We start from the raw sequence: 26,838 nt of genomic DNA, 5'->3' as shown, positions 1-26,838 counted from the left end.
TGTTTTAATATTTCCCTGAAATCATAAATATTATGAGGACAGAGAATTTTATCACAAATGATTTTGCCCTGCACCCTAGTGGTACAACTAAGTAATGCACACATAAAAAAAATACAAAATTATTTCCTGAACATTTCCCCTGTAGAGACTGTAATACAACTATACATCTATGGACTGTGAATTTGGTCTTTGATTGTTTTTGTTCATAGCATGATTACAAGTAAAGGGGTAAATTTAAAGTTAAAAAAAGGCAATGACTGGGCTAATTCAACCTTTCTCACTGCTCAGGATGAATGGTGTATCTGCACCCTCGGACACATAATTCTAGGTAAGTCACACCTCCATTGTCTAATGTTGTATACTGAGGACTTACCCACTCCATGTTTAGGTTTAGAGACACCTGAATTCAAAGAGAGAACACAGATGTGTGAGCTATTGAACACATACTTACTGATGCTGGTAAAACTGCATGCACACTCTCTATTTATACTCACCAGCACTAGGCACTCTTTGTGCTCCACCTGAGTAACAGAACAAGCCATGATTATACTCATACATCAACAGTCAGATGAATGCACGAACACAAGCTACAGCCCAACAATGTTCACAAACCCTAGTGTCTCCAACAGTGACCCCCATCTGGGTCATTCTCAGGAAGCAGCATCCTCTGAGCCCCAGTGACTGACTGATAGAATAACATTGCAGATGCTAATCAATTGATAGATTTAACCCCATTCGTGACCACTGGCATTTAGTTTGTTACATTTAAATTAAATTCAACAAATTTCACCTAAATTGTACATTTACTGAAAGGAAATTATCCCTGTGTCTTTATTAAATCCATTTTTGAGCAAATACAGAATTGGTCTTTGTATATGCACTTTTTGTTCAACCCTGTTATGCTGCAATATTTACCATTTAAAAATTATGACATTTAAAAATAGTCTTAAAGTCTTTTAACAGCATGGATCAAATAAAAGTAAATGTCTCTTACAGTCTTTATCAGTGTGTCCTTATGGTTACACTTAGATTGGCCTGGTCGAGCTCCCCAGTTTAACACTGTGACTGGGATCATGTTGAATAATTATTGTTCTTATCTCAAAGAATACTGAGTGTAAAAATAAAGGTGTGCTGAAAATATATTTGGTAGCTCAGGCTGTTATTAATCACTCCAACACTGACTATTAACCACATGACAAGGTTGGCATGAAAAATAAAAATTTCACAGGTGTTCTGTCACAGATGGTGTTTAAAAAGCACCTGCACAAATAGCACAGCATCCTGAGAATGACCCATCCACAGCTGATGAACAACAGATTCTGAATACGTCTCAACAAACGCCTAATTTAATACAGAGAAGACTTGCAATCAGGGTCAAAATTAACTTTTAGCTTCATCCACCAATGGAGGGTGAAGTAAGAAAAATATCAGCCAATGAAACTGCATTTTGCATTCAATTTGTCTGAATGGCAGTGGGAGTATTTCATGTTTTTGTATTTGTCTGTATTTGCATATTCGTGTCACTCGCATTGCCATATTTAAGATGATCACACGTCTATCTCAGATTTTGTGTCACTCAGATGTCACCACATGGAGTTCTGGAAACTAACTGATGCAAGATACAGTACATGTGTGTGATATTTCCACTGGGTTGTTCATGACAGATATGTTCATCTTTGAGTTGAATAATATTTTAAACTAAACAGTATATCATGTTGCAATTACTAATAAAGACACTTGCCAACTCTATAGAGTTCAGTTCCAGCCCTGCTTCAACACACCTGTCTGTAGTTACAAAGTCCATTTTGCAGTATAGCATAGTAGGTATACAGTTCCTAATGGTGTCAACAGGGAACATCCTGGATATGTATATGTCACCACATGGGGTGGTGTTGGCGCAGTGGATAAGACACATGGCTTTGGTGTGAGAGACCCGGGTTTGAATCCACTGTGAGACACCAGTGTGTCCCTGAGCAAGACACTTAACCCCTAGTTGCTCCAGAGGTGTGTGACCTCTGACATAATTAGCAATTGTAAGTCGCTTTGGATAAAAGCGTCAGCTAAATGAATAAATGTAAATGTAAATGTATATAATCCTGGTTCCCTGAGTAGGGAATGAGACACTTCATCTCATTGCCATACATCAGGTAGACCTACTTGTCTTCCTTCAGACAATCAGAATTTGAGGATGTGATGATGCAGAAGGCCTTTTATGGTCTAGATGATGCAGAGCACTATGTCAGCTGACCTCTCTGTCCGCCAGTGGTGTGATTGCACACATGCATCAGACACTGTCATGCAGAGGGCATTCCCCATAATGTCATCTCATGATGCAGCATCTTGTTCCCTACTCAGGTTTACATATTTAACCTTTTTACTTTTGTACATACGCAACCATGGCCTAGTGGTTAGAGAGTTTGACTTCCAACCCTAGGGTTGTGGGTTCGAATCTCGGGCCAGCAATACCATGACTGAGGTGCCCTTGAGCAAAGCATCATACCCCCAACTGCTTCCCAGCGCCGCAGCATAAATGGCTGCCCACTGCTCCGTGTGCGTGCACTTTGGATGGCTTAAATGCAGAGCACGAATTCTGAGTATGGGTCACCATACTTGGCTGAATGTCACGTCACTATTATTCTGACCCCAGTTCACCATAATTTGTATATATGATTCTTTGCAGAAAATCGTTGCAAACAGTTACATTATTTTAATGAACTACTTTCTTTGGCAACAAACTGAATTGTAATTAACAGTGCATAGAGATTGCCCATTTATCAAACAGAATCAGTTTATTTATTTATTTATTTATTTTACCTGGTACAGCAGTCCCTTCAGGGGCCAGGGTTGGAAGCTTTGCTGTGGAACAAACACATTAGTTCAAATCAAACATGACATACTATGTGCTTCACGGCGTTTCACAAGTTCACCCTTACATCTAATCTGAAGGCGAATAGTAGGTATATTTTGGCGTGCTGTCCTGGGGGAGGGGTCTGGGCCCGGAGCAAAGCCCGAACCCAAATAACTCCCCCTATCCCTAATTTGGGATAAATAGATTAGAAGTGAGGAGTTGGGGTGGAGGAGGGATGACGAAAAACTGTCGTGGGACAGGAGGTAGGAAGACTGAATATATACACGCTTGTGTGGTAGTTAAAATTATTAGCTAAACGAGATGCACCTGTGCCAAATTGCATGATTATCTGATCGTGCTCCTCCCGAACTTTGTTAATAAAACCACATTTGGTGGAGTTAGGCTATTTGTCATACCTGGTTTTCCATTTGGTGCAACGGGGAGACCAGTACCACCAGGAACACCAATGCCTGTGCCACCCGGTACGACCACTACATCACCACCAGGTGTTGCACCAGGAGCTGCTATACCAGTTCCAGTGATCCCAGCGCCTAGCAGACAATGGGAAAAAGTGTTTCAGGTGGTATCCATTATGTTGCATTACAATAGGCATGACAAAGGGCAGATAAACACAGGTTTAGATGGAGCAGCTTATAAAGAAATATATGAACTACTTTACCAGTTTTAGGAGGTTTGACTCCACCAGGATATCCTACAAACATTAAAATAAGTCTTATTGATTGCTAGTGATTATAATTTCACATTACTAGTGACCTGATCATGGGTCTGTTGAATCAAGTACGTCCAACCCAGTGTTCGAACTATACCGTGTTCTTTGGGGGAGCCCACTTTTTTTTATTTCTGGGGGGGGGGGGGGGGGACTTACAAAGATACATGACAGCTACAATTGTATATGCACTATTATACTTTATCGACACAAATTGATAGGTCAAACAGCAAACAAACAGCCACCCACAAAAAGCCTATGTGTTTATATATAATTTTTCGCAACTAGTTCTGAGCGCTGCTTATTTCCCCTTATTTATATTCCCCTTATTTATATTTTCAGCTCTTCCAGTCTCTCCACTGTTGGCTGTTCCAGTTTAATGGAAGAGAGGACTCGTAGTGATGGAAATTATGATTCTTTCAAGAGATTCGTTCATTTTCAGTTCGTTCACCAAAATGATTCATTCAGTGATCATTTCTTCGTATTACACAAAATATGCCAGCAGGTGTCAAAAAAGAGTGTATTATCGTCAACATATTCACTTGTGACAAAAAACTGATCTGGCTTTATTAAAATGTGTGCATAATCGCATTCAATATAAAAAGTCTTAGTTGTTCAGATGAACAAAGCACAAGGTTTTCTTGCCTAATTAGCATTTTAATTCTTTGACAGGATGAAACAGTTCAAATAGCTACCCGGTTCACCGAGCTGCGCATGCGCTGCTAATAGCGCCGTGCTGCTGTGGAGGGAGGAACTTCAGTGAACAAGAAATATGAGTCAGTGGATTGCGTGAACGAGAACGATTTGTTCACCTAACAGATTCGTTCAAAAATAACGATTCGTTCACGAACGACAGATCTAACGCGGAGCAAGAGGGGTTAGGATCGTGACCGGCCTCTGACGAGCTGTTACCATCTTCAGCCAGAGATGACTTTTCTTCAGCTTCTTGCATTGTCACAGTGGGCGCGGCGGGAGGTCTAATAGTGTTTGCGCAGCAGGTGTATCAGTCATGCTATTAACTTCATCACTACACAATTTCTTAATAAAACCAAAATTAATTAAACTGACTTGTTTTCTTTTTACCATTGCTATGATGCTATAACTGCAGAATGAATTAAGGACTTTGCGCGTGATAAATGGCCTCCAACGTTTATTTTTTTCTACGAATATATGACGTACTAACATATGTGGATTTTGCAGCGCAGCGTCCCCACACCTTGATGCTCATTACAAGAATAGCATTTATAGCAATCTTTATTGAAGTAAATTAGGTTTTAATCGCCCTCATGCATGAATGAAGAATATTTTAGCTATTTTACACTTAATAATCCATCATGATCAGATTAGAAAACTGAAATTGCACTTCAAAATATTCACATTGTCAATATTTTTTGAGACCCCCCAAAATTTCACATTTCTCGTTTTCAGGGGAGCCCATGTCTTATTAAGGGGAGCCGAGCCCCCCCCCAGCTCCCCCGTAGTTCGCACTATGCTCCAACCCCAACACCTGGTGTCAGTCCTGTCCCAGTTCCAGGCAGTGGTGCTCCTGCTGCACCTCCTGCAACTCCTGCAGGCCAACCATGCCACCATGCAAATTCAGTTAGCTTTTATTAGGCTATTGACATGTTAGGAACCTAGAGTAAATATATATGATTTGAATTTTTTTTAAATGTGCTATTCATTTGTTTTTGTGTAAACACTTAAAGCTGCAGTCGGTAACTTTTGACGCTCTAGTGGTAAATAAACAGAACTACTTGCGTGTTGCGGAAGGACATTGTAGCCGGAGCTACTTCTCTCTGTTTATGTCTATGAAGAATCACAAAGGTACATATATATACATTTTTTATACTTTGAACACAAAAAAAAGTTACGGACCGCAGCTCTGATTGGTTGTTTCTTACCGCTCCCGGTAAAGAAACAACCAATCAGAGCTGCGGTCCGTAACTTTTTATTGTATTCAAAGTATACAAAATGTATATAATAAGTGAGTACACCATGAATCCATTTTCCAAACCATGTTTTTTTTAGCCTGTCCTGAATCACTAGGGTACACCTATAATAAGTGTTTATATTCGGACTATTTTAGATTGCTTCAGGGGTACCGCGGCGGAGTAACCCAGTACCGTTGTGATTCTTCATAGACATAAACAGAGAGAAGTAGCTCCGGCTACAATGTCCTTCCGCAACACGCAAGCAGTTCTGTTTATTAACCGCTAGAGCGTCAAAAGTTACAGACTGCAGCTTTAATAAGTATATACAACCTAAATATACAATCTTAAAATACCTTTTTAGATAAACATACAAAATGTTCATGTCTCTCACCATATTTCGGAGGTTTAACTCCTGCTGGATACCCTGCAATAGCATAAATCCATTTTAGAAAAATCATCTGTTACATCACAATTAATGTTATGTGATGCTTGCTTAACATGAGAATTCAGTTAAATTTAAATATTTGAAATGTAAGACTTTTAGGATTTAAGCACAAGTGAACCATGATTTTAAATGACAAATAGACTGAATAAATGATGCAACAGTATGTATAATAAAAATGAATGGAGACTTCCAGGAACTCCACCTGGTACTCCACCTGGAACACCTGCCCATGGATAAGATTTGTAATAAACTCCGCTCCTGAAAGCTAACACTCATCTGCATTGAAAGCCACACCCACATCTCAACATCCAATCAACAACCAAGGCATAGAACCAAACCACACACAACCCCCCCCCACCCCCACAAACACACTTGGATGTGAATTATGGTGAGTGAGTGGGGGGGGGTCTACAAAATAAAGAAATGCATGAAAATGAAATGCATATTCAGCAGTAAAATGAATTAATATCACCAACAGCAATGTCTATGAAAGGTTAATATTTGTGTTGTTAATCAAAAAATTTATCCCACATTTTCTGTAATTAATCGTACTAATATATTGTCATAATTTCACACTGAACCTCCAAATGATTTCAGGAACAACATAAAGAGGGTATATTTATATTGACATCTTTTTACAAAGTCTCATTATTAAATTTTTTTTTTTATAATACTGCTGATGAATTCTCTATTAAACGCATCTTCCTCTCAGTTTTATCCATTAATTATAGTAATTCAACATTGCAGTGTAATTTTTTTTTCATTTATGTTCTGAAAAATATAACAACTTTTAATTTAATTGAATGCAAAACAATCTTTACATAAACTATAAATTCTTTATGCATAAACTGTATAGATTAATCTTTATTCAAGCAACAAAAGTTGATTTCTGAAGAGTGATTTCCATCAATTAAACTTCAGCAAGATTAACTTTAAAAGCAATGCTGTCTCTTTAAAATCTGACATGCGTGAGGTATTTCTGACACATATCAGGTTTCTCCCAGCTCTTTATGATTATTTTGGACTTTATAACTCATTTAAGGCCGTGTTTTGTCATTTGAAGTGTTACTGGCACGCTTGTCTGAAGCAACTATAGCCAGCATATGTTCAGCCGAACGCGCAGACTTTTAAACTATCAATTTAAACTGCAATCACCTTCATCCAGTCTGCGCTATTTCTGCATATAACACTGTCTTTATACTCATTTTAAACTAGAGTTGTGGATATCTCATAACTCCCTCACACAAGCCTTTGTCAACGTCGCTGTTAGATTGTAGTTGCCATGTTTTCACAAGAAAATCCGCCCAATGCTACTCAAAATAAGCCAAAAACTAGCCCAATCGCGTTTCGATGGGGTTCCCAGTTAAAATATATACATATATATATTTTTAAAATATATACATATATATATTTTAAACCTGTGTGACATGAAAAAACAACCCTTGGCAACATTGTTAAAGTAGCCGCGGATTTGGCGCTGTTGCGTCTCTGCCTTTTCTTTTTCGGCTGGCCCAGGCCAGTGTTGCCACCTTGTGGACAAACTACCTTAGGTGAAAACACAATTCAAGGCATATATGCGATCTGCACGTACTGTTCTCACGGGCCGGATAAAGATGATTGGCGGGCCGAATTGAATAGCCCTGCCTTAGAGGTAAGAGGTAAGGTAAGAACAGTCGAGCTACAGAGAAGGACAGCAGCTTGTGAGTGTTTTGCCTTGTTTTCTCATCAGACTAGTGTGTGATCGTCATTGCTAGGAAAGTTTTTGGTTTAAATTGTGTGTGTCTTACCCTGGTTAATACGTGCTGAAAGTGGCGCTTGGTTTTGCGTTTGCCTATCGCGGGACTGCCTGGTTTCGATCTGCTAAATAGTGAGGCGTGGCCAGCTGACTTCAATCACAGGTAATCAGGCTAATACAAAAGCGCTATGTTTCACCGCGGCAGCGGTCGCGGCAGCCCTCGTGTGAGCCCTCCTCGTGTGAAGACGGACAAGTGTAAAGACTATCGACTCTACCTGCACGACTGCACCGAGCAAGGACACCGACAGGGCACTTGAGTATTGCTTTTCTCCTCTTTCGTTACTTTTTGTATACCTTGTTCTCAAATATCTTACACTTACAGTTACAGTAGTCACTATGTGCTTTCAGATCTCTACTATCACTACTAACACTCGGAGAGCACGCTATGTACGTCGCAGGAAGGCCTGTCTGACAAACCTACAGCCTGTCCCTCTGACCTCTACTACTACGCTCTCTATTCCAGTTGGTCTCTGGAACTGCCAGTCTGCAGTTAACAAAGCAGACTTCATTTCTTCTCTTGCTACTCATTCCGGTCTCAACCTCATGGCACTGACAGAGACTTGGATCAAACCTGAAGATACTGCCACCCCTGCAGCCCTCTCCACTAATTTCACTTGTTCCCACACTCCTCGTACCACTGGGAGGGGTGGAGGGACAGGTCTCCTTATATCAAAAGAATGGAAATTTGATCTTTAGCCATCACCTACAGGTACTGGTTCATTTGAATCACATGCCATTACTGTAACCCACCCTGTTAAAATCCACTTTGTGGTCATTTATCGTCCCCCAGGTCAATTGGGAAACTTCTTGGAGGAGTTGGATGTGCTGCTATCAAACTTTCCTGAAGATGGTACTCCTCTGGTACTGCTTGGTGACTTCAACATCCACCTAGATAAACCCCAGGCTGCTGACTTCAAAACTCTGCTCGCCTCATTTGATCTCAAGCTAGTGTCTACTACAGCGACTCACAAATCAGGCAACCAACTGGACCTCATCTACACGCGCTGTTGCTCTGTGGACAACTCTTCAGTTGCTCCACTGCACACCTCAGACCACTTCCTCATTACTGCTAACCTAGCACTTACTCCTGAAGTGCCTCACACTCCAACGCAGGTCACCTTTCGACGGAACCTACACTCACTCTCTCCATCTCGCCTATCTTCTGTGGTTTCATCCTCGCTTCCTGCACTCTCTCAGTTCTCTGCTCTGGACACGAACAGCGCTACGGACACTCTTTGCTCCACTTTAACATCTTGCTTGGACAACTTTTGCCCACTGTTGTCTAGACCAGCACGCACTGCCCCATCTGCCCCCTGGCTGTCTGAGGTTCTCCGTGAACATCGCTCTAAACTCAGGGCTGCAGAGAGGAAATGGCAGAAATCAAGAAACTCTACAGACCTCAGTGTGTATCAGTCTCTCCTCTCTTCCTTCTCTGCAAATGTCTTCGCGGCTAAAACATCCTACTACCACAACAAAATTAACAGCTGTTGTGACGCTCGGACACTCTTCAAGACTTTCTCTTCTCTTCTTAAGCCGCCGCTACTACTTCCTCCATCGACTCTTACAGCGGACGACTTTGCAGTTTTCTTCACAAATAAGACGAGATCCATCAGCGGCCAATTCTCCACACCGCAGACTGAGGACAACTTCACAATGACCGATGCACACTCTTTCTCCTCCTTCTCCCCACTCTCAGAGATGGACGTCTCCGAACTTCTCCTGTCCAGTCATCGTACTACTTGTCCACTTGATCCGATCCCCACTCACCTCCTTCAAGCGATCTCTTCTTCAGTCATACCTTCGCTTACTCGCGTTATCAACTCCTCTCTTCACTCTGGAACATTTCCCTCAGCATTCAAGCAGGCTCGGGTAAGCCCACTGCTCAAGAAACCATCTCTAAATCCAGCGCTGCTTGAAAACTACAGACCAGTATCCCTTCTTCCATTCATTGCAAAGACACTTGAGCGAGCTGTGTTCAACCAGTTTTCTATGTTCCTTGTACAGAACAACCTCCTGGACAGCAACCAATCTGGCTTCAAAAGTGGCCACTCAACTGAGACTGCTCTGCTCCCGGTTACTGAAGCCCTGCAACTAGCAAGAGCAGCTTCAAAATCCTCGGTACTCATCTTACTGGACCTTTCTGCTGCTTTTGACACTGTTAATCACCAGATTCTCCTGTCCACCCTCAGAAAGATGGGCATCTCTGGAACCGCACTCCTGTGGGTGAAGTCCTACCTCTCTGACAGATCCTTCAGTGTGTCTTGGAGGGGTGATGTTTCAAAGTCACACCACCTTGCTACTGGGGTTCCTCAAGGCTCAGTACTTGGACCACTTCTCTTCTCAATCTACATGACATCATTAGGATCTGTCATTCAGAAGCATGGCTTTTCTTATCACTGCTACGCTGATGACACCCAACTCTACCTCTCATTCCAACCAGATGACCCGACGGTAGCTGCTCGCATTTCAGCCTGTCTGAGTGACATCTCTAGCTGGATGAATGACCATCACCTTCAGCTTAACCTTACGAAGACAGAACTCCTGGTGATTCCAGCTAACCCATTGCTTCATCACAACTTCTTTATACAGCTGGGCTCATCAACCATTACTCCTTCGAGGACAGCTAGAAACCTAGGAGTTGTGATGGATCATCAGTTAAGCTTCACAGACCACATTGCTACAACTACCCGGTCCTGCAGGTTTGCCTTATACAACATTAGGAAGATTAGACCCTTCCTGTCAGAGCAAGCAACCCAACTTCTTGTCCAAGCTCTTGTTCTCTCCAGACTGGACTATTGTAATGCTCTCCTGGCTCTTCCTGCAGTTACTGTCAAGCCTCTGCAATTGATCCAGAATGCAGCAGCGAGGGTTGTCTTCAATGAGCCAAAGAAAGCTCACGTTACTCCGCTCCTCATCAGGTTACACTGGCTACCAGTAGCTGCTCGCATCAAATTCAAGGTACTGATGCTAGCCTACAAGACGACCACTGGCACGGCACCAACTTACCTAAACTCATTGGTTAAATCTTATGTGCCCTCCAGAAGTTTGCACTCTGCAAGTGATCGACGCCTTGTGGTACCATCCCAAAGAAGTTCAAAATCACTCTCAAGGACCTTTTCCTAGACTGTCCCCAGCTGCTGGAATCACCTCCCAATCTCAATTCTTACAGCTGAGTCTTTACTCATTTTCAAGAAACAGCTAAAGACTCATCTTTTTCGCCTGCACTTAACCAACTAATACTAGCACTTTTCCTTTTCTTGTCTTTTAATTAAAAAAAAAAAAAAAAAAAACCTACCTATGCGTTCTATACTAGACTAACTGAGACTTGTCATGGCACTTGTATACTGTTGTTGTTCTCTTGTTGACCTGACTGCTTCTATTGTTCTCATTTGTAAGTCGCTTTGGATAAAAGCGTCTGCTAAATGATTAAATGTAAATGTAAATGTAAATGTAAGGGATGTCTAGGTCATCCCAGTTACCTACTGGCATACCTCAGGGTTTGGTTCTTGGCCCTATCCACTTCTTGATATTGTGACAGATCAGCTGCCTTCCCCTTAATTATAATCATCACACCCCCTTAGTCCCTTAGTCCCTTAATCTCCACCCTTCACCGGGTTTCTGAGAGCGGAGGTGCGCAAAAACAGCCAGGTCTGGCAGCGTGTGATGAGGCACACCTGTAGTGGATGAAGCTTCGTCACTGCTGCTGTTGAAACCAGAGTGTGCCTCTCCTCAAGAGACTGGTCTCTTCCCCCTGTGCATGCACGCTGATGTCCTTGTGGGTCCAGAGAGGGAAGCGTGTGCGGTGCCAGATCCCCTGTTTATTTTGGACACTATTACCACTTTGGACACTTTATTCCCATTTTTGACATTTTATGTTTATTTTCTGTTAAACAAAATCCTCTTAGAGAACTGATGCCACATCCACTGTGTCTGCCGTTTGCTTCTCCCGCCACAATATACACAACTACACTGACACCTATCATCAAGTTAGATGGTTTTTCCTTCCACTCCACATTCTGAAATGCAGTCTTATGATCACATTGACTTTATATTAACTTGCCTCAGCCTGGATGCAACTTCACCATCACCAACTAGTGCTCCAACTACACCAAATCCAACTACTAGTGAAGAATGAGCTCCTTGTCTTCCTGGACAGTCCAATGCAACACACCATCATCATTCATCTAGGCTTGTCAACAATATAAGGTAACTTTACAACAAAGGGAATATCAGACTCTCAGACTCTTCCTATCTGAAAATACCTTCCTACCTACCCTTCTTATGCAGTGGTACATTTGGTGTTCAGTGAACTCAAGAGAGAGACAACGCTACACCTCTTTTGTCTCATTCCATGGGGTGCCAGTCTCTGCCTGCATTGAGTGAAAGGTCTGATGCTTAGCTACTTGCTTGTACATTTCTGAGCAGGTTTATAAGCACATCATGTTGTTGTCTTATGAGGATTAATGTTGTAGCATATTGGCTGAATATTTGGAAATGTAATAATTTACCTCCATATCCAGTTCCTGTTCCAACTCCACCTGGGAGTCCACCAGCTCCACCCAAACCTAATGACAGCAATGACACAAGGAAGGACATTTAATCATAACTTGTACAGTATACTGTATTCTAGAGAAATTAAATATATAATTAAAAGTTGTGGATAATTAAAGTCACGTTTTAGTAAAAGCAGATAAGAGTTGAAAAGAAAATGTTCAGGAAAATTCTCTGCTTTAAAATTTTATACATAAAATAAAAAATGGGTATTGAAAAAATTTAGTAAACATACATTGTATAAACCAAAATAAAAGATCAATCATTTCCAAATCTCAAGTCTACAGTATGTAACTGCTCTTTAGGTAGTCTATAATTAATAATGTCTATTACAAGCCACAAACATGCCACAGAACTAAACAAATAGTGCTGATTTCCATGCCTGTATAGTTTGAAAGTCAATTTGTTACACCTGAGGATAATAATCCACGTCTGTTTTTATCTTACTTGGGACTTTTAATTGTGCTCCAGCCAAAGGTTCCATTCCCACAGCCCACAAAACAAAATGGTGCAAGTACTTTCAAAGCAGAAAGCTTAATTTGAGTGAAGCCATGTATAAATAAGAAAAATATGCTCGGTCATGGTTTCAGTCCATTGAACATCAGATATATTTTTTTAATTTTTCAAACATTTAAAATAAATCAAGACCAAACTGTTTCAGGGAATACATTTACAGTACAAAAATGGATTTATGTTTTCAAATATGAAATAAATTTAACAGGCTATTTGATTTGGAGTTGCAACATACTACTCGAATATATAAAAAAAAAAAAAAAATAAAAAAAAAAAAAAATATATATATATATATATATATATATATATATATATATAATGTTTGTACAGTGCAAACCAGGTAAAATAAAATTACTAAATAAAAAATTTTATCCAAGCATTCTCTAAATGAAAACACTGTTAATCACCTCAATTTCAAACTCAATAACGTCTTTTGTCACTTGTTTTAATTACCATATTTACTCACATTATAAACAGTTGTTATAGTCATAGTAACTCTGCTCAATGAGGGCCATTTTTGCTTACCTGGTCTCTGGAGTCCAGACACAACACCAGTCCCTCCTGGTAAACCACCACCAACACCCAAACCTAGAAAAATATTTTTTATTATTTTTTATTTAGAGCTAAATTCAAGATTCCTAAGATCGGATTTACAGTATATTTATAATCATCTAATATAAATACCATATTTAAGAGCCTTTGCTCCAACAGGGAATCCTTAAACACAGACATATGAACAGTTGAGTATAAAATAGCTGAGGTCCATGCACTTTAACCCCCATCCCACATGTCTGCTAATTCTTTTGACTTTTATATTTCATCATGCTTTTATGCGTAATAAAGGCGTGATACCTCCTGCTCCAGTTATTTGTACTCCTCCAGGCACTCCTAAGGTAACAATAACATGACCATTGACCAAACAATACTCTACTGACAATCCTGTATATACAGTACGTACAGGATTATAGCTTAAATATTAAATATTATAATGTCAACACAATTTATTAAAATTGGCAAATGGGAAGAATAAATAAAAATAAAATACACAAACAATTTGATTTATCTTACATAGCATTGCCAATGCACTTAAATCAGTGTCTTAGAATATAGTCAGACCATACCATATTTAGGAGGTTTGGCTCCAGCTCCTAGCCCTGAAAACATGTATCACTATTACTGAACATCAACAAAAAATAAACTACCATGAGAAACAAAATTAGATTAACTGACAAACAACAGTAGTGAAAAACTGAGATAGTTGAACATATACAGACCTCCAGACCCAGGCACAGCTCCAGGAACTCCTCCGAACCCAGCAACAGAACCATAGCCTGGGACAACACCGGCCCCTCCTGCTCCTCCTACAGACATGACATGTAGAGCCATGCAGTTTCAATTTATTTCTTTCGATTTTTTTTATAACGTACAAGATGTGTAGTAACAGTATTTTGAAACTGCTATTTCAGAATAATAGCACTTTCTACTTACTACCAACTATCCCAAGTGCTCCACTTTTGCTGATTCATTTTTGAAAAATATACTTCCCTTATCTTACTCCATCTTTCAAAAGTAGCATGACAAACCATGTTTGTTATTTGTTTTCATATATAATATAAGTCATTTTACGATTGCCTTATTCATGTACCATTGAATTTATATGATTCTTCAGGGTACTTCAAAGAACATTATACTAAGATTGAAGCACTAGCATCCCACAACACCAAGCTCTTGCTATGGTCCAGGCTCCTCAGTCTACCCAAGCCTGTACTGTACATGCAATACCTGAATCAAGCTACAGTATGCACATATAAACTATAACTGGAAGATAATTAGATAATTAAAGATAATTAGATTATTATTACTAGATTATTAAATTAAATATACATGTTTAAAAGCTCTAACCATATTTAGGAGGCTTCACTCCACCTAGATAAAAAAAAAGGAATTTGTAAAGCCATTTCTAAAATTATAATTTAATTGATTTTAACACTTCATTATTAACAAAATTTTAACCTGATGACATGAATTGTAGGTTTCATCAGATGAAATATTAATGTAGTGGAAAACTCACCTCCAGCCCCTGTTGCTGTTCCAGGAATTCCTCCAGCTCCCCCCACTACTCCACCAACTGGTGCACCTTTTCAAAATATTTTAATAAAATAAGCAGTGAACCAATCTACTACTTAGGGATATTAAAATCTATTCAGTAACTTTTGAGTGACCGGATCTTAAGAGCATCTAGTATGTGTGTATGTATAATGGCCAATTTTGGAACCATCATAGACAGAAAGAGATTGCATGACCAAAATGTAAAGCTTTTAAAGTGATATTTTTTATGTGATGTTTAGGGGTATGTACATGTGAAATCAGATACATCTGAGATATGAAGGCAAAGCACAGTATACAGGTGCATCTAAAAAAATTAGAATATCATGGAAAATGTCTTTATTTTTTAATTCAATTTTAAAAAAGCAAACTTTCTTATATTCTAGATTTATTTCACACAAACTGAATATTTCAAGAGGTTTTTTTTTTTTTTTTAATTCTGATTGCTACGACTTTCAGCTTAGGAAAAAAAATCAGTATCTCAAAAAATTAGAATATTCAATTTTGAGCTTGATTTGTTTGATTAATTTTGAGTATACTTCTTGGGCTAGTTTAGAACATGCAACTGTCACGGTTCATGAATTCACTCTCTCTCTTTCGTCTAGCGTGCTGTTGTGTGTGTGTGTGTGTGTGTGGGCGTGGTCACTGATCAGCGATGATCAGCAGCGCCAGCTGGTTTCAATTGTTTGTCCCTATATAAGTTCAGTAACTGGTGTTTCATGTTGTCAGATCGTTGTTTATCCCCGGTGTGCTCCCGTGCTGTTCCTGCGTCCTTGTTCCTGCCTAGTCTTCCTGTCTTCGTCGTTCATTCCTGGATCGTCACGCAACACTGGATTACAGCTACTTCACGTGGATTACTCACTCACCGGGATTCAAGGGATCGTCACTGGATCGAGCACCACCACCACCAGTTGTCCACCGAAGTCCCTGCGTCATCTGACCATCAGCCTTGTGTCCGCCCGCCTGTGTCTCCTGTGATCGTGCTCATTTACCTGACCTTCTTGCTGTTTGTCAATAAATACGCCTTGCATTTACATCCTGTGTCTGTCATACGTTACAGCAACCACAATCATGTGAAAGACTACTGACTTGCTATTTGTCCAGAAGACAATCGTTGACACCCTCCACAAGTACTGTAAGCCACAGAAGGTCATTGCTGAAAGGGTTGGCTGTTCACAGAGTGCTGTATCAAAATATATTCATAAAAAGTTGACTGGAAGGAAAAAGTGTGGTAGGAAAAGTTGCAACACGGATGACCACAGCCTTGGCAAGATTGTCAGGAAAAGCCGATTCAAGAACTTGGGAGAGCTTCACAAGGAGTGGACTGAAGCTGGAGTCAGCACATCAAGAGTCACCACACTCAAACGTCTTCAGGAGAAGGGCTACAGCTGTCACATTCCTAGAACCAAGCCACTCCTGAAGTTTCTGAAGTCAGTGTTGATTTGGGATGCCGTGGCGTCTGCTGATGTTGGTCCATTGTGTTTTATCAAATCCAACGTCAATGCAGCCATCTATCAGGAGATTTTGGAGCACTTTATGCTTCCATCTGTTGACAAGCTTTATGGAGATAATGATTTAATTTTGCAGCAGGACTTTAGCTCCTGCTCACAGTGCATAAAACACTTCCAAGTGGTTTGCTGACCATGATATTATTGTGCTTGATTGGCCAGCCAACTCACCTGACCTGAACCTCACAGAGAATCTATGGGGTATTGTGAAGAGGAAGATAAGTAACATCTGACAAACAATATAGGAGCTGAAGGCCACTATCAACGCAACCTGGCCTTCAATAATGCCTCAGCAGAGTAATTGAAGCAGTAATTTGTGCAAAAGGAGCCCCAACCAAGTATTGAATGCATAATTAAACCTCCTTTGGAGATCTTGAACATTTCTGTTTTGTAAATATTTTTTTGTTTGATCTTTGAGAAAATATTCAAATTTTCCTAAGCTGTAAGTCATTACCATTAGAATTAAAACGAAAAAACTATTGAAATATTGTAGTTTGTGTGCAATGAATCTACAATATAAGAAAGTTTGCTTTTTTTATTAAATTACAAAAAAAATAAAGCACTTTTCCATGATATTGTAATTTATTGAGATGCACATGTACAGTTGTATTAATAGATATTTTGTTTAGTGGTACCTCAGTTGAATGTCTCAAAAAGCATTTCAGTTGTTTGTTCCCACTCACCTCCAGCTCCAGGGTACAGTACTCCAATACCAGGTACAAAACCAGTACCAGCTGCCCCACCCAAACCTAGAAGATCAAGGGGCAATCCATTAAACGTTGCTTTTGACAGCATCTATGGTGTAATAAACTATACAAATCTCTGTGAAGTTTCACCACATAAAAATAACTGTTACCGTATTTTGCAGCTTTTGCTTGAGCAGGAGTAAGACCTTAGAAAGAAATGGATGGTTTTGAGACCATATAACCATTATAATATTTTTATATTCTTCAAGATATTTTGCATAGACAGATTTTATGTTTTTACCTCCCGTTCCAGGATAGACCCCTCCAGCTCCTGGCACAATCCCAGCAGCACCAGGAACTACTCCTGCACCTGGAAAAAGGCAGGACAATGATCTCTCAGTTTGACATTTCCAAAACTCTGCAGGACAGTGGTCCTCCAGAAGCAGAATTGAAGAACCATGCTATAAATCTGAATAAGAAGGATCCTAAATATGGTTACATGATTACCGTATTTAGCAGCTTTTGCTTGAGCAGGAGTAAGACCTTAGAAAGAAAGAAATTGTTATGAGACTCTATAACCATATAATGTTTTAATATTCTTCAAGATATTTTTTATAGACAGATTTTATGTTTTTACCCCCCGTTCCAGGATAGACCCCTCCAGCTCCTGGCACAATCCCAGCACCACCAGGAACTGCTCCTGCACCTGTAACAAAGCAGACCCTGATCTCTCAGTTTGACATTTCCAATGCTATATCTCAGGGTTCTTCAGTTCGGCTTCTGGAGGAACACTGTCCTGTAGAGTTTAGTTCAGTTCCAACCCTGCCTGTACTTTTCTAGTAATCATAAAGGCATTGTTTGGCTTTTTTGGGGTGTTTGATTTGGGTTGAAGCTACAGTACTTGGGTTGAAACTCTGCAGGACAGTGGTCCTCCAGAAGCAGAATTGAAGAACCATGCTATAAATCTGAATAAGAAGGATCCTAAAAATGGGTACATGATTACCGTATTTAGCAGCTTTTGCTTGAGCAGGAGTAAGACCTTAGATAGAAATAAAGTGTTATGAGACTCTATAACCATATAATGTTTTAATATTCTTCAAGATATTTTTTATAGACAGACAGATTTTATGTTTTTTTACCTCCCGTTCCAGGATAGACCCCTCCAGCTCCTGGCACAATCCCAGCACCACCAGGACCAATCCCAACCGCACCAGGAACTGCTCCTGCACCTGGAACAAGGCAGGCAATGATCTGTCAGTTTGACATTTCCAATGCTATATCTCAGGGTTCTTCAATCAGGCTTCTGGAGGAACACTGTCCTGTAGAGATTGGTTCCGACCCTGCCTGTAATTTTTTTTTATTAATCATGAAGGTATTGGTTGGCTTTGTTTGGGTGTTTGATTTGGGTTGAAGCTACAGTAATTGGGTTAAAACTCTGCAGGACAGTGGTCCTCCAGAAGCAGAATAGAAGAACCATGCTATAAATCTGAATAAGAAGGATCCTAAGTATGGGTATTTGATTACCGTATTTAGCAGCTTTTGCTTGAGCAGGAGTAAGACCTTAGAAAGAAAGAAATTGTTTTGAGACTCTATGATGACCATTATAATGTTTTAATATTCTTCAATAAATTTTGTACAGACAGACAGATTTATTTATTTATTTTTATTTTTACCTCCCGTTCCAGGATAGACCCCTCCAGCTCCTGGCACAATCCCAGCACCACCAGGAACTGCTCCTGCACCTGTAACAAAGCAGACCCTGATCCCTCAGTTTGACATTTCCAATGCTATATCTCAGGGTTCTTTAATCCGGCTTCTGGAGGAACACTGTCCTGTAGAGTTTAGTTCAGTTCCAACCCTGCCTGTACTTTTCTAGTAATCATAAAGACATTGATTGGCTTTTTGGGTGTTTTATTTGGGTTAAAGCTTCAGTAATTGGGTTAAAACTCTGCAGGACAGTGGTCCTCCAGAAGCAGAATAGAAGAACCATGCTATAAATCTGAATAAGAAGGATCCTAAATATGGGTATTTGATTACCGTATTTAGCAGCTTTTGCTTGAGCAGGAGTAAGACCTTAGAAAGAAAGAAATTGTTTTGAGACTCTATGATGACCATTATAATGTTTTAATATTCTTCAATAAATTTTGTACAGACAGACAGATTTAATTATTTATTTTTATTTTTACCTCCCGTTCCAGGATAGACCCCTCCAGCTCCTGGCACAATCCCAGCACCACCAGGAACTGCTCCTGCACCTGTAACAAAGCAGACCCTGATCCCTCAGTTTGACATTTCCAATGCTATATCTCAGGGTTCTTCAGTTCGGCTTCTGGAGGAACACTGTCCTGTAGAGTTTAGTTCAGTTCCAACCCTGCCTGTACTTTTCTAGTAATCATAAAGACATTGATTGGCTTTTTGGGTATTTTATTTGGGTTAAAGCTTCAGTAATTGGGTTAAAACTCTGCAGGACAGTGGTCCTCCAGAAGCAGAATAGAAGAACCATGCTATAAATCTGAATAAGAAGGATCCTAAGTATGGGTATATGACTACCGTATTTAGCAGCTTTTGCTTGAGCAGGAGTAAGACCTTAGAAAGAAAGAAATGGTTTTGAGACTCTATAACCATTATTAATTTCTAACATTCTTCAAGATATTTTGCACAGACTGACAGATTTTTATTTATTATTTTTTCACCTCCCATTCCAGGATAGACCCCTCCAGCTCCTGGCACAATCCCAGCCGCACCAGGAACTACTCCTGCACCTGGAAAAAGGCAGGACAATGATCTGTCAGTTTGACATTTTTTTTGGTCAAAAACAGCACTTAAATCGTTAATTTAATAACTCTGAGTATGCAATTATTACACGTTTTTAATACTTGAGGACCAAACAATCAGTGACAGCAACTTTTTTAAATTGTCACTGCATCTGATTGCAATGAAATTTCAGAGACTACACACAGAGCTACTTTAATACGACATAGAGGTGGCTACAATATGATAACCACATACACAAAGACCATAATATTAACATACAAACATAAGACCAAAACAGTGGCACATGCACATCACGGGGCTCAGTGTCTCTCCAGGTTTTGCAATATTGAAGTATTTTTCCTGCTCATCTCGGGCCTCCATCCAACTCCAACATCAAGTTTGTAGATGACACCCCGGTGACTGGCCTCATCAGAGACAACAACGAGACTGCCTACAGGGCTCCTCACCGTGGTGTCATCTGCAAACTTGGATGGAGTTGGATCCATGCACAGGCTTGCAGTTGTGGGTGTAGAGGGAGTAGAGGAATGGGCTCAGCACAACGCCATATGGTACGCCAGTGTTGAGTGTGATGAATAAGTTTGAAATGTATAAGACTATGAGCCAAGTTTTTAAAAGTTAAACTCAGGTTAGACTAGGGCTTTGCAATTTATTGAAAAAACGGTTTGATTTAGATTTTGGCCTCCAACGATCATGAAAATACAATAATCGAGATAAAATGATTATTACGCCCCATTCTGCCCCCTTTTTGCAGCGCTGCGCTTTCGTTCATCCATAAAAGCCCAGTTTCCCGTGCAAATTAGTAAAATCATGTTACATGACATTTGCATAATGAGACATGCTTTATTTATAAAAGTATATTTATTCATGTTTTTAAAAGCGTGAAAGAGAACCTTCGGTGCTCCTCAGGAAGAGATATGCGCTTAGAGACAGAGCAGAACACGGACATGTAAAGTCATCTTTTAGCTCAAGGTGCATGCCTAAAGACTCAAATACACGTAAAAATTTGTCAAAATGCTGCGCTTAATGAATATTAATGTATACCTTCATCAGTCATGTAATAAATGAACGTAAAGAGTTGAGAATGAAAATACGTGTGTTACGGTAATTTGGATCTGTGCGGCTCTTAAAGTAACAGCGGGCTATTTTCCTGCTGCGACTGTGTGGTTATTAATCAGACAACAAAAGACAAATTTATAATCACAAACTGCTCTTGAGTGAAGGACTTCTGCTGCTTTAAGAAACAAAAAAAGTTTAATTCTTACAGGGAAGACTGCTGTTTATTTTACATTTGATTATTAATTTCTTTAGTAGGTTGTAAACTGCTTGAGACTTGCATAAAATAAACATTAAAGCACAGTTTGTTTCATTTGTATCTTTTTAGTCTATTGTATTTGTCCTTTGCTTTTTTTATACAGTTTAATTATTTTCAGTAATTTTCAATAATTTTTTGGATTTTTTGTTTGTTTGTTTGAAATTTCCCTGGTCTCTACAATGTCATAGCAACTGTATTTACAGAAAATACATATTTGATATGTATCACTTTCTTTAAATAAATCACTCATATTAAGTTTTGGTCATATGGCCCCCTCATAATCGTGTTAAATAATCGTGATTACAATATGGACCAAATTAATTGTGATTATGATTTTTGTCATAATCGAGCAGCCCTAGGTTAGACTACACTCTCTCTCCCAGTTGACAGATAAATGAAGGTCAGATAGCTCCTGATTCCAAACAGATTTGATAGAAGGAGGTTTTTAAATATGATCAATAATTTTACTATATATTAAGGAAACAGTTGGTCGACCAGAAGATGATGCAATCCATTCTTGCATAGGATGATAGGAAATAGCTCAAAAAAATGCTCAAGGAACTCCATATGATTTGAAATTTTACTTGTATTTTAATTCTGGGGTGCTTACCATTTCCCATAAAACATGAAACTATAGAATTTATCTCCTTAAAAGTAAACTGAAGGGGGAGAAAGTGCCAGCATAGAGAAAAGAAAGTTAAGCCAAATTAATAGATCCATTTTAACTGTGGAGATTTTACCTTGAAGAGAAACTTTAAGAGTATTCCTTCAGTGAATGTAACTTTTTGATCTTAACTAGTATTATAATCTTATGTATGTTTTTATATATGGTAATGCCCATATAAGTGAAAGAATCCTTAATAGAAATAAATGGGAGACTAGAAGAATTTAACTTAACATTGTTAATTGGCATTAATGCAGATTTGGTCGCATTTACAGTATCTTGTATCCTGATAAACACTAAAATGATCAAATTCCTTAATTATATCAGAAACTGAAATATCAGAGTGATCTAAATACAAAATAATGTCATCTGTGTACAATGAAATAATTTGATTGTGATCATGAATCTTAAATCGATGCTACTTCAGACTTCCTGATAAACAAAACAATAAGGGGGAAAGTGGACATCCCTGCCTCATTCCCTGTTGTAAAAGGAACGGGAAATAAATAATATTGCCATTTCTAGAATTACATGTAAAGCCATTTCTAGAATTATAATTTAATTGATTTTAACACTTCATTATTAACAAAATTTTAACCTGATGACATGAATTGTAGGTTTCATCAGATGAAATATTAATGTAGTGGAAAACTCACCTCCAGCCCCTGTTGCTGTTCCAGGAATTCCTCCAGCTCCCCCCACTACTCCACCAACTGGTGCACCTTTTCAAAATATTTTAATAAAATAAGCAGTGAACCAATCTACTACTTAGGGATATTAAAATCTATTCAGTAACTTTTGAGTGACCGGATCTTAAGAGCATCTAGTATGTGTGTATGTATAGTGGCCAATTTTGGAACCATCATAGACAGAAAGAGATTGCATGACCAAAATGTAAAGCTTTTAATGTGATATTTTTTATGTGATGTTTAGGGGTATGTACATGTGAAATCAGATACATCTGAGATATGAAGGCAAAGCACAGTATACAGGTGCATCTAAAAAAATTAGAATATCATGGAACATGTCTTTATTTTTTAATTCAATTTTAAAAAAGCAAACTTTCTTATATTCTAGATTTATTTCACACAAACTGAATATTTCAAGAGGTTTTTTTTTTTTAATTCTGATGGCTACGACTTTCAGCTTAGGAAAAAAAATCAGTATCTCAAAAAATTAGAATATTCAATTTTGAGCTTGATTTGTTTGATTAATTTTGAGTATACTTCTTGGGCTAGTTTAGAACATGCAACTGTCACGGTTCATGAATTCACTCTCTCTCTTTCGTCTAGCGTGCTGTTGTGTGTGTGTGTGTGTGTGTGGGCGTGGTCACTGATCAGCGATGATCAGCAGCGCCAGCTGGTTTCAATTGTTTGTCCCTATATAAGTTCAGTAACTGGTGTTTCATGTTGTCAGATCATTGTTTATCCCCGGTGTGCTCCCGTGCTGTTCCTGCGTCCTTGTTCCTGCCTAGTCTTCCTGTCTTCGTCGTTCATTCCTGGATCGTCACGCAACACTGGATTACAGCTACTTCACGTGGATTACTCACTCACCGGGATTCAAGGGATCGTCACTGGATCGAGCACCACCACCACCAGTTGTCCACCGAAGTCCCTGCGTCATCTGACCATCAGCCTTGTGTCCGCCCGCCTGTGTCTCCTGTGATCGTGCTCATTTACCTGACCTTCTTGCTGTTTGTCAATAAATACGCCTTGCATTTACATCCTGTGTCTGTCATACGTTACAGCAACCACAATCATGTGAAAGACTACTGACTTGCTATTTGTCCAGAAGACAATCGTTGACACCCTCCACAAGTACGGTAAGCCACAGAAGGTCATTGCTGAAAGGGTTGGCTGTTCACAGAGTGCTGTATCAAAATATATTCATAAAAAGTTGACTGGAAGGAAAAAGTGTGGTAGGAAAAGTTGCAACACGGATGACCACATCCTTGGCAAGATTGTCAGGAAAAGCCGATTCAAGAACTTGGGAGAGCTTCACAAGGAGTGGACTGAAGCTGGAGTCAGCACATCAAGAGTCACCACACTCAAACGTCTTCAGGAGAAGGGCTACAGCTGTCACATTCCTAGAACCAAGCCACTCCTGAAGTTTCTGAAGTCAGTGTTGATTTGGGGTGCCGTGGCGTCTGCTGATGTTGGTCCATTGTGTTTTATCAAATCCAACGTCAATGCAGCCATCTATCAGGAGATTTTGGAGCACTTTATGCTTCCATCTGTTGACAAGCTTTATGGAGATAATGATTTAATTTTGCAGCAGGACTTTAGCTCCTGCTCACAGTGCATAAAACACTTCCAAGTGGTTTGCTGACCATGATATTATTGTGCTTGATTGGCCAGCCAACTCACCTGACCTGAACCTCACAGAGAATCTATGGGGTATTGTGAAGAGGAAGATAAGTAACATCTGACAAACAATATAGGAGCTGAAGGCCACTATCAACGCAACCTGGCCTTCAATAATGCCTCAGCAGAGTAATTGAAGCAGTAATTTGTGCAAAAGGAGCCCCAACCAAGTATTGAATGCATAATTAAACCTCCTTTGGAGATCTTGAACATTTCTGTTTTGTAAATATTTTTTTGTTTGATCTTTGAGAAAATATTCAAATTTTCCTAAGCTGTAAGTCATTACCATTAGAATTAAAACGAAAAAACTATTGAAATATTGTAGTTTGTGTGCAATGAATCTACAATATAAGAAAGTTTGCTTTTTTTTATTAAATTACAAAAAAAATAAAGCACTTTTCCATGATATTGTAATTTATTGAGATGCACATGTACAGTTGTATTAATAGATATTTTGTTTAGTGGTACCTCAGTTGAATGTCTCAAAAAGCATTTCAGTTGTTTGTTCCCACTCACCTCCAGCTCCAGGGTACAGTACTCCAATACCAGGTACAAAACCAGTACCAGCTGCCCCACCCAAACCTAGAAGATCAAGGGGCAATCCATTAAACGTTGCTTTTGACAGCATCTATGGTGTAATAAACTATACAAATCTCTGTGAAGTTTCACCACATAAAAATAACTGTTACCGTATTTTGCAGCTTTTGCTTGAGCAGGAGTAAGACCTTAGAAAGAAATGGATGGTTTTGAGACCATATAACCATTATAATATTTTTATATTCTTCAAGATATTTTGCATAGACAGATTTTATGTTTTTACCTCCCGTTCCAGGATAGACCCCTCCAGCTCCTGGCACAATCCCAGCATCACCAGGACCAATCCCAACCGCACCAGGAACTGCTCCTGCACCTGGAACAAGGCAGCACCATGATCTCTCAGTTTGACATTTCCAATACTATATCTCAGGGTTCTTCAGTCCGGCTTCTGGAGGAACACTGTCCTGTAGAGATTGGTTCCGACCCTGCCTGTAATTTTTTTTTATTAATCATGAAGGTATTGGTTGGCTTTGTTTGGGTGTTTGATTTGGGTTGAAGCTACAGTAATTGGGTTAAAACTCTGCAGGACAGTGGTCCTCCAGAAGCAGAATAGAAGAACCATGCTATAAATCTGAATAAGAAGGATCCTAAGTATGGGTATTTGATTACCGTATTTAGCAGCTTTTGCTTGAGCAGGAGTTAGACCTTAGAAAGAAAGAAATTGTTTTGAGACTCTATGATGACCATTATAATGTTTTAATATTCTTCAATAAATTTTGTACAGACAGACAGATTTATTTATTTATTTTTATTTTTACCTCCCGTTCCAGGATAGACCCCTCCAGCTCCTGGCACAATCCCAGCACCACCAGGAACTGCTCCTGCACCTGTAACAAAGCAGACCCTGATCCCTCAGTTTGACATTTCCAATGCTATATCTCAGGGTTCTTTAATCCGGCTTCTGGAGGAACACTGTCCTGTAGAGTTTAGTTCAGTTCCAACCCTGCCTGTACTTTTCTAGTAATCATAAAGACATTGATTGGCTTTTTGGGTGTTTTATTTGGGTTAAAGCTTCAGTAATTGGGTTAAAACTCTGCAGGACAGTGGTCCTCCAGAAGCAGAATAGAAGAACCATGCTATATATCTGAATAAGAAGGATCCTAAGTATGGGTATATGACTACCGTATTTAGCAGCTTTTGCTTGAGCAGGAGTAAGACCTTAGAAAGAAAGAAATGGTTTTGAGACTCTATAACCATTATTAATTTCTAACATTCTTCAAGATATTTTGCACAGACTGACAGATTTTTATTTATTATTTTTTCACCTCCCATTCCAGGATAGACCCCTCCAGCTCCTGGCACAATCCCAGCCGCACCAGGAACTACTCCTGCACCTGGAAAAAGGCAGGACAATGATCTGTCAGTTTGACATTTTTTTTGGTCAAAAACAGCACTTAAATCGTTAATTTAATAACTCTGAGTATGCAATTATTACACGTTTTTAATACTTGAGGACCAAACAATCAGTGACAGCAACTTTTTTAAATTGTCACTGCATCTGATTGCAATGAAATTTCAGAGACTACACACAGAGCTACTTTAATACGACATAGAGGTGGCTACAATATGATAACCACATACACAAAGACCATAATATTAACATACAAACATAAGACCAAAACAGTGGCACATGCACATCACGGGGCTCAGTGTCTCTCCAGGTTTTGCAATATTGAAGTATTTTTCCTGCTCATCTCGGGCCTCCATCCAACTCCAACATCAAGTTTGTAGATGACACCCCGGTGACTGGCCTCATCAGAGACAACAACGAGACTGCCTACAGGGCTCCTCACCGTGGTGTCATCTGCAAACTTGGATGGAGTTGGATCCATGCACAGGCTTGCAGTTGTGGGTGTAGAGGGAGTAGAGGAATGGGCTCAGCACAACGCCATATGGTACGCCAGTGTTGAGTGTGATGAATAAGTTTGAAATGTATAAGACTATGAGCCAAGTTTTTAAAAGTTAAACTCAGGTTAGACTAGGGCTTTGCAATTTATTGAAAAAACGGTTTGATTTA

The 26,838-nt window shown here is 39.4% G+C and overlaps 1 protein-coding gene across 1 annotated transcript; it reads right to left on the bottom strand.

The window, feature by feature from the left end:
- Positions 1-480: 480 nt before the first annotated feature.
- LOC132123271 (elastin-like) lies at positions 481-26,171 on the bottom strand. Its single transcript, XM_059533832.1, has 31 exons — positions 26,087-26,171; positions 25,944-25,979; positions 25,580-25,648; positions 25,431-25,466; positions 25,045-25,134; positions 24,914-24,949; positions 19,804-19,872; positions 19,661-19,696; positions 19,297-19,365; positions 19,148-19,183; positions 18,784-18,852; positions 18,635-18,670; positions 18,250-18,339; positions 18,114-18,149; positions 17,748-17,816; positions 17,618-17,653; positions 17,412-17,474; positions 17,281-17,316; positions 17,108-17,173; positions 14,882-14,947; positions 14,713-14,736; positions 14,085-14,165; positions 13,932-13,964; positions 13,663-13,698; positions 13,495-13,527; positions 5,898-5,930; positions 5,070-5,133; positions 3,528-3,562; positions 3,265-3,399; positions 2,815-2,856; positions 481-521 (listed from the first exon to the last, which is right to left on the bottom strand). The coding sequence occupies exons 1-31, from the start codon at positions 26,091-26,093 to the stop codon at positions 481-483; spliced, it is 1,608 nt and encodes a 535-aa protein (XP_059389815.1). The 5' UTR covers positions 26,094-26,171.
- Between the last annotated feature and the right edge of the window lie 667 nt (positions 26,172-26,838).

This window comes from Carassius carassius, chromosome 41 (genome assembly GCF_963082965.1).
Source record: "Carassius carassius chromosome 41, fCarCar2.1, whole genome shotgun sequence".
NCBI classification, from domain to species: domain Eukaryota; kingdom Metazoa; phylum Chordata; class Actinopteri; order Cypriniformes; family Cyprinidae; genus Carassius; species Carassius carassius.
Note: the sequence above shows the minus strand (reverse complement) of the source record. Positions and strands in the feature narration are given on the sequence as shown.

Bases quoted from the DNA above. Each gene is read 5' to 3' on its own strand.
- LOC132123271 (XM_059533832.1), bottom strand. The intron at 19,184-19,296 runs GTAAAAATAAAA...TTTCTTTCTAAG, and splicing joins GGTCTATCCTGGAACGGGAG to GTCTTACTCCTGCTCAAGCA. The intron at 17,654-17,747 runs GTAAAAACATAA...TTTCTTTCTAAG, and splicing joins GGTCTATCCTGGAACGGGGG to GTCTTACTCCTGCTCAAGCA.